The sequence below is a fragment of the Podarcis muralis genome, chromosome 5, assembly GCF_964188315.1.
Source record: "Podarcis muralis chromosome 5, rPodMur119.hap1.1, whole genome shotgun sequence".
Classification (NCBI taxonomy): domain Eukaryota; kingdom Metazoa; phylum Chordata; class Lepidosauria; order Squamata; family Lacertidae; genus Podarcis; species Podarcis muralis.
In genome coordinates, this window is record NC_135659.1 from 49,815,463 (window position 1) to 49,831,665 (window position 16,203).

A 16,203-nucleotide genomic window follows, 5' to 3' on the forward strand; every position below is an offset into this window, starting at 1 on the left:
AAGAAATTCTCAAATGCCCTAAGAATGGAGCAAATAAAGAAATGAAGTTGAAGCTTTTTTTTTTTCCACAGAGGAAGAAAACTTTTGAGAAACTGGAGGGCAGATTTCAGCACAGTGCTAGAAATAGCTGCTGCTTTATTTTTATGATCTTGTACTTTCAAACACAAGGGCCAGGCTGATCATTCTCTTTTCAGTTCCCCACAAAGGATGCCATTTATGCTAATGGATAACTGTAACTGTGCCTCCATTAAGAACTTGCTTCAAGAAAGAGTTCAGGTGTCTATAGGCAGCACATAAAATACAGTGTGTCTTGTGGGGAACAGAGCTGAAGACCTTTTGGTCCAGAAATGAAGCAATTGTAGTAAAAAAGAAAGCTGCCAACACAGAGGTGTTAAGGGCTTTGCTGTTGTTCTTCATCTGATGTTCCATTCTGCACCATTATACCTAATAGGCAGATATTCTGGGACTTTATTTCATGCACTTGCTAATGTTCTTTGGAAGGGACTTAACAAAGACATAGTGAAGCAAACAGAAGTCCTTCATATTGTAGATATTATCTGATGGGATACTGAGAGATTATTTGGCTTCAGGTCATCATATCACTTGAAACTTGATGATCACTGATCCACAGTTGTTTCAGGCAGTCTACAGTAATTATTTCAAGTGTAAATTCAGAGGAGAAAATGGGAAATTATGCACAAAATGACTACCCAGGGGAGGAAGATAAATAATTGCCACCCATTATTTCCACATCGGGAGACCTGGTCAAAATTACTGTGTAGAGCAAAGAAAGGCAACATTTCTTCCTCCTCCCACTCTTGTCCAGAGACAAAGAAAAATAGAGATCCCATAATTAAAGGTGCCCCCCCTACTCCCACAAGAGGGATGTGCATGAAAGGGGATTAGGAGAAAAATAACAGGACTTGTTTTCTCATTTTTTGGCTAGAGGAATGGGGAAGGAAGGGCTCTAAATCAAATATTTAAATCTGAAAGCTGTTGTTTAGACCAACGGGGAGTCCACTGTTCTGAATGCAAGAGATCAGGGGCCCATGTAGAGCAAAATTTCAAATATAAGGGGTACCGTGGAGTTGTGGCATCTGTTCCACAGTTTTATAGAGCTTTAGTATTCTGAAATAGACAACAGCAGTGATAGTGTAGTAGAACTTGGATATTTTATTATGAGAGTCACTAAATTTTTACCTTTTAAGAAGTACCTGTAAAATGTTTATGTGGACATCTAAAAAAGTAATGTGTAAATCATAGACATGCCAGGGACCCAGGATTGCCTATGGCTCCCTACTGCATGTATCATAGAGTGGCAAACCTTAATTTACTGCTGTATAATGTGAGCTGGCCCTTAGAGACATCTGATAATCTTAAAGCTGCACAATCTTGGGATTGTTAAACACTTTGGACACAATCCAGCCGTTGTTAAGCACTTTTGTGCCACATAAGAGAATTATGCACATAATTAACTCATCTGTTGAAATCAACGGGATTTAAAGGTGCTTTAATGGATGTACTGAGCAGTGTGTCGTTTTCTCCCCAACAAGCAGCCAAAAGGAATCCAAAGTGACAACTGTTGCCATCCTTACACACCACATTTGATAATATAAAATTCCATCCCTTAGGCTTTTAATATCTTTCCTGTGTTCCTGCAGCCTCAGAGCAACGAGAAACATCCAACTTGGAAGCAATATGTGGAGAAGGGGGGACATTTTAGAAAGTTGTGATTATTCTGGTGTGTTTATAGAGGCATAAGGGTGGATAACCATGGCAGACAGGTCCAATGTAAGGTTGCCACTTTTTCAGTTATTAAAACCATTTAATCAACTAAAAGGTGCCCCTGTTTAATCAGACAGCAGGCTTTTCAAAACATGTCACCCATACAAATACTTATGAAAACTGCAGATGAGGAAAAGGCACGCCCCTTTTCTCTCACGTAAGAGGGAAAGCCTCTTCTACAATAATGCTGCCTTCCATACATGTGTGTATTATCTAAAGAATGGTAGTGGGAGGAAGTATGCTTCTTTGCCTCAGAAATATTGGATGGTATTCTGCCAAGAAGTCCCATCAGAGATGGATTTCCACTTGCACAACAGGGTTTCCCCTCTCTCTTTCCCTCATGTGTGCCCCATACCTTCCTCAAATCTACTCCAAAGGGAACCCCTAAAGAGATTTAGGTGTGGTGTTTGGGGACGAGAGTGGGAGAACATTCTACTGTGCAAGCAGAAATCCTTGTGCTGATGCAATGTTCCCCTTAGCACTATCTTGGGTTCTACCCACTGTTTTTTACCCAGATACAACTTTATGCAAACTTTAATAGATTTAACTGCATAACATTTATTCAGTTGGCTTATAACTCTAGTTCAAAACTGCAAGATTCTGAAACTAAAAACTGTCTCACCTAACCAGGAGGCTACTGTGGTGTAGTGGCTATAGAGAGAGTGTCATACTAGGGATGGGGAGATGCAGATTCAACCTCCCCTCAACAGCCATGAGGTTCACAATGGGTGTCTTTGACAAATAAATGTAATTAAGAAAGAAAGAAAGAAAGAAAGAAAGAAAGAAAGAAAGAAAGAAAGACCCTCTAGGGCTGCTTCTAAATTGGTATTTTCACCTTGACCATCATGTGGCATGCAGAGACAATCCTCATTCTCCCCAAACCTCAGTAATTTCCAGTGCATTGGTCCGATGCTCAGGCCCTTGGTTTAAGCCTCTAAGTCATCATAGATCTTAAATAATATATATGATGGTGACCTACATCACACAACAATTTGCATGGCAAACATGATGGCAATGAAGATGCTGTCTAGGGGAGGTACTGCATTGTCCCATATTACACTTTGGGATATATCTTGGGGGGGGGGGGCGGAAATACTACCTTGCTGGGAGACGTATGAACTTTTTTGTGCCAAAAGCTGATTGAATCATGCAGAAAGGGCCTTAGGGATACCACGCCAGATGGGATCAATAATATTTTTCATTCCTTGCTGGTAAGCTACATATGCCAGGGTTTCTGCCCCTCCTGCATGAGAGATTTCTAATGTTTCGTGGCACTTGTTTGAACTCTGGCAAAGGCAGAGAAGGGGAGGCATTTGAACCACTGCTGCATCTTGGCTTTTCTCTTTAGAAGCCTTGATAGACCATGAGTGGATTCAGATGAACAGCTAACCTCAAGGAACGACTGCTAGTATGGATGAGTTGACATGTTTCTGTATCTCAGTACAGTGGTACCTCGGTTTATGAACCTAATCCATTCTGGAAGTCTGTTCTTAAACTGAAACCGTTCTTAAACCAAGGTGCGCTTTCCCTAATGAGGCCTCCTGCCGCCGGTGCCCTTACACTGTTCGGCTTTAAAGTTTGCAAACTGGGGCACTACTTCCGGTTTTGCGGACTTTGTAAACCGAATAGTTCGTAAACAGGGCTGTTCTTAAACCGAGGTACCATTGTACAGTGGTACCTCGGGTTACAAACGCTTCAGGTTACGGACTCCGCTAACCCAGAAGTAGTACCTCGGGTTAAGAACTTTAGTTCAGGATGAGAAGAGAAATGGCATGGCGGCAGCGGGAGGCCCCATTAGCTAAAGTGTTAAGAACAGTTTCAGGTTAAGAACAGACCTCTGGAATGGATTAAGTTCTTAACCAGAGGTACCACTGTAGTGAGATTGTAGTTCTATTGGTCAGGTATGCAGGTAGCAGTAGCCGTGGCAACCCTTAAGTTGAAGAGTAGGGGATTAGCCTTCACAAAATGTGAAAGACATTACTTCACCTCATGCACACACAGAATTTCTCTGTGAACTACTGTTCTGGCCCTTTTGTCTAGTATAACACGTAAACACGATGCTTCTTGTTTTGTTGTTTCATACCCACTTCCAGACTTCTGTATTTTGCTTCTGGGAAAACAGCTCAAAAGCAAAGCCACATTGCTTAATCTGTGCCATACTTGGCCAGGGCAGGCCAGTATCCCCGACGTGACTTTGCTGCAAGCTTTCTCACGGTCTATGAAGAAAAAAAAGCCTGCCAAAGTTTGCTGTTTTCCCAAGGAGACTGCAATGAGGTTCGTGGTCACACTTGCGGGAACCCTAGACTATAAGATGATGTATCCAGCTGCTGGGTTAGAGGTTTTACTGCTGCAGATTCAGTCTGGGGTAGGGATGAGAGGAAAATGGATTCAGTTCACATTTAAAGGCAAATCTATCAAATTTGTGCTTAACGAAGCAATATGAGAACTGAAACACAGCCGTCCTTTGAAATTCAGACTTTCAATTTCAAATTTTGCAATGCATTTCTCCAGTGAACCAATGCTTGTATAAGGTAAAAGTGTGCATAAAAATGAAATAACATACAGAAATAGATTTTATTAGGAGAAATTGCTTCCAAAAATATGTACATTATTCAAAACTGCAGACGAAAACATATTTCTAGCAAAAATTCACACTAAAAAGCTGGCGAGTCTTCTTAAGGATTTTTTAAAAATTGTGGATTGCTTCAGAAATGTGGAGACCTGAATTTAAGATTGGAAAAATAAGAAACAGAAGTATATGAAATTGGTGGCTCGATCCATCCCTAGTCCGGGATATTTTCTTCCCCCTTTCTGTTCAGCACTGTCTGAAGGGGTGGGGCAGCAAACCTTTTTAGACACTTAGAAACGCTGACTTTTTCTTCTTCAGCCCCAACACATTTAACCAGCTACCTTTCAGAATGGAATACTGAAGCTGTTGTCCAAATTTTACTTTGGCAGCCCACAGGGGAACATGAGCAAATTAGTTCCACCGTCAGAAGACTTCATTTATACCAAAGTCAGGATTTGCTGTCCTCAGCCTTCCTCTGACCCCAGCGCTTCCCTGTACTTTCCACGCAGGTGATCCAGCTTATTAAAGTACAACCAAACAGTCAGCCTCAAGGAAATGGACAGAGTCCTTTCTAAATACATTCAGGCTTTGGCCAAAGAAATCAGCAGTAAGAGCCACAGTTCTTCCTTCAGTCCCTTTCCATGGGAAGTATCTTTAGGCCTGGAAAAGGGGGGGGGGCGAGAATAATGCTGAGCTGCAGCCTCTGATTCCCAAACCAGGAAGATTCAAAATAAGGTGATTTGTATGCAAGATCTTGAAAGTGAAGCAGTGCTGGCCACTCTTAAACAGGAGTTTTGAGATTTGGTTGCTAGATTTCCCACTGCAGGTTATTATTATTAATATTTCACAATCATCCATTGTATGCTATCGGTGACATAATGAGAGATTAGCTACTGATGCTAACCCAAGAGAAAACCCTCATGTCCTTTTGCTGAAAGGTGTGTGCAACAAAAGATAAGGAACCAGTTATACTGGCATCTTATTTTCAATTAATACTAGCTGCCTTTAGGCATTTGGAGGTGCCTCAGTTTCCCTATGAAAATCTGGGTGCCAGAAGTGTTTATAATGGAGCATTTAAACATAGGTTGGCACAAATGACTTAAACGAGGGATAGAGAACCTGGGGTTCCCCACATATTGCTAGACTGCAGCCATCATCCCCAATGACTGACTGTGCTGGCTGGGGCTCATGGGGGTCCAATAATACTTGAAGGGCCACAGCTTCTCTATCCTTGGCTTAAAAACATCAGCACAACAATACATTTTTTTTTAAATATAGGAAAAAAATTGGAAATCAGTATCATGTGAAATGCACACAAAAATAAACAAAGAATATTAAAAATCTAACCAAGAGATCAACTGTGTTATCAAATGGTAGAAAGAAGCAAGGGACGTGTATCTGTAATTATAGGGTACTAGATTTTTTTAAGCATCTTTGGGACATCAAATGCAGGCCATCAACTCTCATCTGCTTCAGCTCTATTGATATCAGGAACCAAAGCGTCTCACAAGCAGGTCCATAGAAGGAAGCAGTTCTGGGGAACACCAGAAGGGAACTGAAATGCAGAGCAGCAGCAACCATGTTGAGATCAGTTGCAGTTAAGGGTTGCACAGTGTTAAGTGAAGTTTGTTTGTTCCAGATTCTTATCACATCATTTTATAAAGTTTGCAGAGGCAAATATGCTAGTACATGTTCTCTGAGAGAACAAATGAAGCAGAATAAAGAAGTATATTCCATTATTATAGCAACACATAGGACACAAGCTGGGTCAGCATATGAGAAGCTAGAGTCCTGGTTTTTTAAGGAGTAGGTCAGCAAAGGGTTTCATCACCCACAGTGATTTGGACCAAAAGTTAGCTACAAGTCTTCCCAGAAGTTTTATGAGAGGGGAATTGTGAAAAGCCCATCAGAGAAACTATGCTAATTTAAGGATTCCTTTGTTTCCCTGCAAATGAAGTGTACTTTGAACCAAGATGTTACATCGCTAGATGATTTTGAGCAGACTACCAAAAATTTCAAACTTCCAGTTGCATAACTTTAGAAGCAACACAACAAAAACTCATCCCCAGATACATTATGCTATTAGAAACCCTAGTCTGTGGTAACTCACACAGAGATTTGGCGCTGTGTGTGGTTTTATGCAGTTATCTTGGTGTATGCCTCATGGGGTGCAGTGAGTAATTGGCTCCTCCCCTCAAACCACCACTTTGCACTTGACTCCAGTTAGTGAGAAGAAGGGAGGTCCTAATGGAAGCATCTGTCCACAGCAACTTACCCTAAACTGTGGAGTGATCAGGTAGAACCAGAAAGGGCGGTGGCTGCTTGACACCCTCCATGGGATCGTTTGGCAGGAACGAAGAAATTTGTCGAATATTCACAATACTTTCTAGGCTGATTTCAGCAACAAATAGAAACTAGGGTGGGGATGAATGATCTTTTGCAGTGAAGAAGAGAAATATCTATAAGCTTAGATTGTGACCCCAAAGTAAAGTTCTGGAAGCCTGTTACAGCAAGCTAGACAAACTTTAGCAATCAGGCTAGTGGGTCACATTGCTTCCCCAGGACTATTGTGCAATGGTTAAAAAGTGCTTCTGGCATTCGAGGGGTAGGGTGATTGTGTCAAAAGGCTCTAAACATCTGTGGAGATCATTGGAATGGAAATCCCCCTGCATGGGCGGTATGCAGTGGCTTAGACACATAAATGGCTCCACGGAACTAGTGGCCTTGAGGCTGAGTTTTGCGTCACACCCCTTTTCCAAGGGGTGACATGTAGGACACAGGGGATATAATTAGGTGTCCCCATGGTTTGTGGTCACTTGCCATTTCTAATTGTCAGTTCTTATTTTTGGGCAAATTATAGGTTCCTCTCTAAGGAAAAAGAGCCAGTCTTTGTTGATACAATCCTTTTAATATATATATATCCCAAAATTGCTTTTCACAAATTTTGATATCTTGGAAATGGCCCCTTCCTGTTTTCGGTAATACAGTGGTACCTCAGGTTACATATGCTTCAGGTTACAGACTCCGCTACCCAGAAATAGTACCTCGGGTTAAGAACTTTGCTTCAGGATGAGAACAGAAATCGTGCTCCGGCGGCGCAGCAGCAGCAGGAGGCCCCATTAGCTAAAGTGGTGCTTCAGGTTAAGAACAGTTTCAGGTTAAGAATGGACCTCCGGAAAGAATTAAGTACTTAACCCGAAGTACCACTGTATATGATAGGTAAGAAATGGTTTCTGTGGCGAATACCTAAAAATAAGTGGAGGCATCATTAATTTTTAATGAATGGTGGTTAATTATAATTAGCAATCTAATTACAAGCGACCACCTGAAATTTGCTATAAAATTTGAGATTGAATGAATTTGTATTGAAAAGTAAGCCATTATTTTACAGGTGCATATTACGATCATCGGAAATAGGTGGAGTCATTTGTCCTTTTGTAATTGCTCGTGCTGTTTATTGCAGAAGCTAGAAAGAGATACTTGAGACAACACACACACACACACCTATCAGGTGACTACAGCCTCGGTCCTGCTGGGACCATCCTTGGTCTTTAAGGCTACAATCCCAAGTCTGAGGACCAGAACCTGGCAATCCAAGATGGATTGTACTCTGTGTTTGCAAAAACTCAAATATAGAGTTTAAAGTCAAGCTTTTTTAGAAAGTGAGCAAATTCAGTGATTTATATGACATTTGGATCTCTGTGTATGTGTATACCAAGAAAAAGTATATGTGCAGCTGTAAAATAACACTTTCCCCAGTTGTTGGTGAATTATGTTTTGTTACACATAATAATCCTCTACTTTTGTGAGTTATGGTAGACTGGAAAGTGATATTTTTCTAGTTTTATACTAGTTGGGGAGACTTTTGTTTCCTTCCATTCTGGTAAGTCAAAATGGGACACACACACACACACACACACACACACACACCCCTTTTAAGTTGAGATATATTGTGTCCATTTATATGAATTAGTGGTATATTGAATAGGATGCTTTTTTCAGCATTTTTCTCCAGAAAGTGCAGGATATTAGAAGTCCTTCACATCCTTCAGTGCTTTTCAGATCTCTGAGTATCCAAGAAGCAGCCCAGTACAGAAGCTCTTGATGAGTAAATTCAAAATGAATGCAGAACAAGGCATTCTTGGTATACGGTTCATGTTGTTCTCCAGCATCAGGATTTGCAATCCAAAGCTAGGTTCCTTCTGTACAACAAACAGCTCAATTTCCTCCCTACCCCCAGTTGCAAAAGCACTCTGTAGGATAACCTGCCCTCCTTTTCTTCTTCCAGACTTGGGATCTGTTGATCTGGACCAGTTTGATGGGCAGACATTAGGTGAACTGCTCAGGCACTACCTTCAGGAGCTCCCTTGCCCCGTGATTCACCCAGCAACTTACAGTGAATTACTTTACATAGTTCAAGGTAAATGCCTGCTATTTCCTTTCTACCATTTTAAAAGCTTCATATTCCAGAGTTCTGTTGTGTCACACTTTTCAGGAAATAAAGGAAAAGCTGCCTGACTAGATACATCGGACTCAATCCTATTTTATTTTCAAAGGGGCTGCAGTTGGATAGTAGTGTTATAACTTTATACGTTTCTCTCTTTAAATATTGCTGTGATAATTTGAATTAATGTGTGGAAGCCTGTTGTGCTCTTGTATGCATGGATCAGTGAGGGCTGTTGTGATTGAGGCAGCAACACTCTAACTAGTGGTTTTTAGTATCTGGCTGCAGTAAGGATGTAAGGATGTGGTTTGATGAAGGTGTTTTAATTTATTGATCACCTGCCTTTTAATGGATTATCTTATTAATTAATCAGTTGCATTTAAATAAAACTGCATAAAACACAGTATAGGTATATTTTACTTAATGTAATGTAAGATAAATTACAATCTACTTGATGTAATACAGCATAAGATAATTTACAATCTAATAAACAAAAATCACCACTCATTGTTAAGAAGGAAATACAGTCTTAATGTTTTTAAACCCATAATTGCAATAAAACACCAAAACAAAAGTAACATAAAAAAATAAACCAAAGAGCTTTAGTTTTCAGAACCACTAGTTAAAGTTAGCTCCCACTGATCAATCAACTAAAGCTTGAGATGATTGATCTGCCAGTTAAAATGTGCAACTCTAAAGTCACCCCATCCCAAGCCAACTGATAATGTGGATTTGGCAGATAAATCAAAATGAGATCTAGGCCTGTCCTGTACAGAGTTCATGCTGCTAATGAAATGAGATGGGGAGGGGCTTTAACAGATGCAGTAGTAGGAATGCTGTGTTTTTCTTTGGGGTGGGGGGGCGGAATGAGGATTGAAGAAGAAGAAGAGTTTGGATTTGATATCCCGCTTTATCACTACCCTAAGGAGTCTCAAAGTGGCTAACATTCTCCTTTCCCTCCCTCCCCCACAACAAACACTCTGTGAGGTGAGTGGGGCTGAGAGACTTCAGAGAAGTGTGACTGGCCCAAGGTCCCCCAGCAACTGCATGAGGAGGAGCAGGGAATCAAACCCAGTTCACCAGATTACGAGTCCACTGCTCTTAACCACCACACCACACTGGATTGCCCTTCCTTCCAGCACATAGCTTGGCTCAGTTCTTAAACAATTATAGCTCAGTGATAGAGCATCTGCATTGCAAGCTGCACGTCCAAAGCATCTCTAGGTAGGGTTGAAAGAGAGCCCTGCCTGGAGAGCCGCTGCCCCTCAATGCAGACAATACTGAGCTAGATGGTCTGGCTTGGTATAAGGCAGCTTCCTAGGTTTGTTCCTAGAATGTTTTGTTGTTCTGTTTATCAGGTTGCCTGGGTAGGTCCACCTCTCGTCTACTCATAGGGAAATATATTCTGAACAGCAAGGGTTAATGCGTGAGATGTGGTTGTGGGTTAGTATATGGAGGAGCTTACCTTAAGGTCCAAACTAGTTGGGACATGCTATTACATGTATCCTTCTTCCAGCTTTGTAAAAGAAAAAGAAGCAGGGGGAAAACAAACTTGGGAAGTTGCAAGTTTAAGCAGAATAATGGCAGCAGAAGGAGGGCTGTTCCACCACTTCTCCGGCCATTTCTCTGGTCAAACTCCCAGCAAGGTATTTATTTTCCCCTTGCAGAAGAAAGTGCTGAGCTTTCCATTGTAGGAGGCAGTGCATAAATTCCCTTTATTTTCCTTCGCCACCAGAAAAAGCAGCATGTCCCAATGCACTGGACTCTATTGACAATTCTTTCTTTTAAAATGTGCCAAATAGCTCCCTTCAGGTGTGGATTAGATAACTTTTTGCGTGTGTTCTAAGAACAAAGGAGGTGGTCTTGGCAAGCTTTGACGGCTGATTTACCTATTATTTAGATTTGCACCACACTTTCCTGCCCTGATTCAGTTTCCATTTATTGCATCATCCCTGCCCTTTCAAAGAAATGAGATGGCAAAAGTAAAGTAACAAGGTGGAGGCTAGGCATGTCTCTCGTTCCAGTTCCATTCGAGTTTAATAGAATTCCTGTGCTACAAAGAACCAATAAAGGCAAAATCAATTTATTAAATGTAACTCCCTTGCCTGAAGCTTCTGTGCTGGGTGTGCAGTTGTTGGCTTCAGACCAGTGTTGTGTTTTTCAGCTTGCCTGTGTACATGGTGGGTGCTCCAACTTAGTGCATGAGCATGTTGATAAGTGGTGGTGGTGGTGGTGGTGACAGCCAACGGCCAGCTGAACATCAATGTTGTTGTGCTGGAGACAGCCAGGAGTTTATAGCGTTGGGAGAAATTAAGAAGGAGACTGGAAACTGTAAAGAGCCCTGTCCAAATTCCAGTTCACATTCTTCCTATTCTTAGTAGTCCGGACACACCAGGAGACATGGTGCTGCTGCCTCAAGCACTGAAAAGGATATAAGCTCAGACCGTGTATGTTACTCCAGGCCAGAAGCCCAAGTGGCTGCCAAGTCCCTGTGATACTGGCCTAGAAAGAAAGTGTTATTGTAATTTTTTGGCTGAGCTGCCTGGTAGGGTTTTAACTGCAAACGAGTCCTTTTTTGGCTTTATATGGGCATAGAAAAATCTCTGGGGCCTTTTTTAGTTTGACAAGTTGGAAGCCCCTCTTAGTTCTTGCGGGGCGTTTTTTTATTCTCCTCCTCTTCCTCCTCCTCTTCTTCTCCTTGGCCCTATATATAAATAAGTTTCTGTGTTTAGATTTAGATTTTACTGGAATTATTTGTTGGAAGCATCAGGCCAAATACTTGAAACTGTGAAAGTTAAAAGAAGCAGAACTCAGAAGAGGAGACTTTGACTTTTCAGTGATCAGCAGAAGAATCTCAGCTACTTGATTCCAAAGCCCCTGTAAAATGCATGCGTTTTTAAAAGAATGCTATAAAAATAATAGCTAATAATAATGCTTAATGATACTTTCTATTACTGTAGACCTATAAGCAGCAAGCCTCCTAAGCACCCTCGTCTTCATCTATCTTATGTGCGTTGCCTCCTGAGAGATGCCAAAAATAATTCTCCAATTTACAAACCGGGAACTTAGACCCAGTATGATTAATGACATCCCCACATAAAATATGATGAAAAGAGACAGTTTGCCACTTACTTTGTATGCATTACTGGTAACCATCTCCTAAAAATGCATCTGTATTGTCCATCAAGCATTGGTATAGACAGTTCTAGCTCACACTGCTCTGTATAAAAATCTACATGCATGAGCCCACCAAACCAAAGAAGGTTGCTGCTGTTACTTTTGTCAGAGCAATTCACCTGTTGGAGGGGGAGCCTGGATTCCTTCCTTCCTTCCATTTTCTAAACAGGTAACTGCTGCTGGTCAAAACTCACAGAGCCGATAACTTTTACTCAGTGCTGGGCCTGTGGCCCTGATCCAGCAAACTGGAACTCTGTTTGTGATACTAAGTGCTGGATGCAGAAATACATCATGAGCGCTATGCCAGCATCCATTTGCAATCAACAGGAATGGATCCAGAATCTGGTAAGCATGCAGACGCCTGCTTTTTGCCTTACAGATTGCTTATTTTGGATCATTTCCTTGCCCTGAACCAGTTAAGGGCAAATGGGTATCACTTCCAGCCCGTTGTAATTTTGTGACCATTACTACTGCCAACAGATTCGGATCAAATTTGACATATATCATCTTTGTTCTTCACCACAAGTGCACAGCCATTTTAAAGGTTTACCTTATATATTTAGTTATTTTGGAAAAACTCTGCCAGAGCATAGGCATGTTGACTCAAGCTCCATAAAGATGAGAAAGTAGAAGCTAAGGCCGACAACTTGGGTCAGTGATGTTGTCAGAAATGGACAGTGTCACTTCAGCTTCACACCTTGTGCTGACTGTGGTTGGTAATAAAGTATATCTCATCAACTGAATACATACCATACAGTTAAAACCCATCCTGCCCCACTGCTGCAATAATTCTGGGAACTGTCATTTGCGCACCACACAGTTACAATTCCCAGCACTCATAACAATCTACAGTTCCCAGGATTATGGGGGGGGGGGTGCTTTAAATGTATGGTGTGTACACAGCCTGTGTCTAATCAGAGTTCCTTAAAGTTCTTACAGCAAGGTGGAGAAGAATTCCAGCTGAAACCCTACAACTGCATGCATGCAAAGTACTGAACTCTGATTGTCTTCCAAGTTGCAGTATGTGTCTCTGAGTCAAGACAAATACACATCTAGTGATGTGAAGCTGTTGCAAGAGTTTAGTGCTCTTGCTGTTGCAGGTTTCAGGCATATGCTCAGCCCATAAATTTGCTTTCGGTGCCAGAACTGAGTTTCCAGGTCTGTTACACAAAAATTCAGTCCTGGATTATTATTATTATTTTCCCCCATCTCCCTCTCCCCTCCCACCAAACTTTCTTAATCTCAGCAGCCTCATTCTGTTCCTTTGTGGAGCACCACCAATCCAATGCACGATTCCTGTGTGGAAGGAGAAAGAGAAGAACATCACTTCACAGACCAGCAGTAGGACTGGCTTACATGGTTACAATTTGTTCCATACCACCGAAAGCTGCAGTTTTCCTCCTGCATTCCCAAGGTCTTTCAAAGGCAGAATCCTTTCAGCTGGGTCCAGCCAAAATACATTCTTTTAAAAATCTGGTTCCAACATCCAAATGTATTTATATGCACCTAAGCCAACATTTGGATACAATTTTTTTTCTTGTCCAGAATTTTCCTGCTAAAATTGTCTTAATTATTGTAATAACAAGGCTCCCAAGGAAGATGAAAAACTATTCCTTCATAATATCCATTAAAGATCCAGTCAGATGAAAGCAAATGAGCACAGGGAAATGCTGTGTGAAGCATTTGCAACGTGGTACCACTTTTGTTTCCTGAAAGAAAAGCTGGCAATGATTTAAGCCAGCAGACAAATCTGCCTATAGTTGGAACCCCTGGTTTCTTTAGCCAACCCGAGAAGACTGTGGGTTTGCCATGTTAACTGGAGAGCAGGGGCCGAACTTCTGGCTGTAGGTCTTCCCAGAGCACTGCCACCTGCTGCCTTCAGGAAAACCTAAAGGGGTCTACCAACAAAGGGGGGTGACTACCAGAGTTCACTGCCTAAGAGCCTCTCAAACTTCAGGAGCCAACCCTGAAGTTCATGGTCAGCCATGTACTGCCATCTTTTTGACCACATGCTGAACCGAAGCTTCTGCACTTCACCACGACAGAGCTGCTGTTCTGTTATTTCTCTAAAAGGGAAGATAGCAAAGTTGATTAGCTATAGATTTTATTTTATTTTTTGTTCTTGTTATCTTATGCAGTCATGCGCTTCTCCCTACCCCCCCCCCTTGACACAGAGAAGTTGTGAAACTTCCGTAGAACTATGGGGTTCTTTTCTTTGGTAATTCTGGAGAATTGAGAGCTTCATGCCATGGCATGTCTCAAGTGAAGCTTTCACAATGGGAGTACTAGAGGCCAGACTGAACTCAGACAGGCTTTGGGTTATTCTTCTCCCTCCCCCTCTCCCTTCTTTGGCTCAGCCAATTTGAGTAACACAAGAAGTGCACACAAGGCAGGGATTTCCCTTCTGTTGGAATAGCTGGCACCATAGGCTATTGTTTCACCCTTTAGCCTAGGGCTGAGCCCAACCACTGTGGTCTGGAAAAGTAACCAAAACCTCTTTCCCAGGAGTGGAAGTTGTTTATGGCAGGGTGATCACAGCTGTCTCATGAGAGTTCCTAACACAGCTCCTGAGGGCCAAACTAGACACGATGATGGCAGTTCCATGTGATCCAAGCATGGAATTGCTCCAGTCATGCGGGAAGAAAGGTTGGGTACAATTTGAATAGCAAAAAAGGGGGCATGTGGATGAGACAGCACTGAACCCTGCCCTCCACATGCAACTGCAAAAGTTCTAGTATCAGAATTTTAGTGACGAAAACAAGTCACTTGGGGTGAGAAACAAGGTGAATTAAATGACAGGCAGGGAGAAGGTTCTGTGTTTCTCATCCATCCACACCTTCTGCTAGTCAAACCCAGGGCAGACCAATCCAAAGGACAAGATGGCGGCCACCCACCCAATTCCACATGCAGAAGTTGACTCGTCTGACCGTTGAATGTTACTTCAGCACTGGCACTAGGATGGCATCCCCCAAGGTTCCTGAAGGTAGCAGGGGCTGCGGGACCCTCTGTGTGGCACAGAAAGCTTCATCTTCCAATGGAAGGGGATGCTGCTTCCCAGAATTTGGTACCTGAGGTGGTTGCCTCATTCCACCTAATAGTAAGGCTGGCCCTGCTCAGATCCCCACCGATTTCTGTGTAATTGGGGTAGTTCTATATGTTTCAGCATACATGACTTGCCTTGGCACATGTCATTTGGCCTGCCCTTGCTAGAATGGGATAGCTGGCATTTTGTGTTAAGAAACAAACAGTGCCTGTCAGGGTAGAAATATGGAACTAATTTATTACCTAGTTTGGCCCTCAGCAGGTCTTAAATGTAGGCAGGTTGTGCAGCGTGGCTGGTTGCAGGAGACTGGAAAATCTGGTACCCAGGAGGCGGAGAGCAACATGGACATAGTGTTTCAAGTAGCCTCCCAGTCTTATTGCTGCTTTTCATAGACTTTGTTGGCTCACAGCGATGTTCTCACAATGAGGTGAGAAAATACTGCAAATACTGAGTATCTGGAATTCCCCTGGCGGGCCACAAATAGTCCAGGAACAGCATGTGCACCGTACGTTATGCAGGTCTGCAAATTTGTGCAGTCCCTTTTTATCCAGATCAACATATTTTGTCCTATGCCTGTTTTAGCCATAGTTACACAATCGCTTTTGCTTAATGCATTGTTTTGGCCTTGCCTTCTGCACTTAAATGTCCGGTGTCAGCTTCCCTTGACCTCCCACATTAGCATGGGCCAAATTCCATCAAAACCCACCCACCCACACAATCCACATTGGAAATAAGTCTTTTCCCTGCCCCAAACTTTTCCAGAGTCAATCGCTCCATTAATTTTTTACATTTCATCCTGGACCTGCCCTTGAAGGGAGTGCAGCACTGGGATTGTGTATCTCTGCTCCCACATTACTTACTCCAAAGGAAATCAAAGGGTGTCTTCTGCCCAAGCAAAAAAGGAAAAGGAAAAAAAAGGACTTAATTAGAAAGCAATTAGTTGGCCTTGCTCATTAAATTACTTCAAAGCAGAGCCATCTCCCCCTGCCCCTTCTTGCTCTCCCCACACCTCTCAGCCAAAGAGTTCCTAAAATTCCACGGTGGCTCTGATCTCTGTTCTTTTTGGAACGCAGGAAGGACGCCAGAGCCAGCAGTAAAGGGAGTCAAACAAGTGTTTCCAGCCGAGGCATTTAAAAGTGTCCTTTCGGGAGAGAATTTGAAATTAAACTGGTCTTTTTAATCTTC

General features: G+C 42.2%; 1 protein-coding gene across 2 annotated transcripts in view; it reads left to right on the forward strand.

Annotated features, from left to right (window-relative positions):
- PIK3R3 (phosphoinositide-3-kinase regulatory subunit 3) overlaps positions 1-16,203 on the forward strand; it is a 244,736-nt gene that overhangs the window by 58,268 nt on the left and 170,265 nt on the right. For both annotated transcript variants that reach the window (XM_077928772.1, XM_028733605.2), the window contains exon 5: positions 8,643-8,774. In XM_077928772.1, coding sequence (XP_077784898.1) covers positions 8,643-8,774 — 132 coding nt within the window. The remainder of the gene's footprint in view (positions 1-8,642; positions 8,775-16,203) is intronic.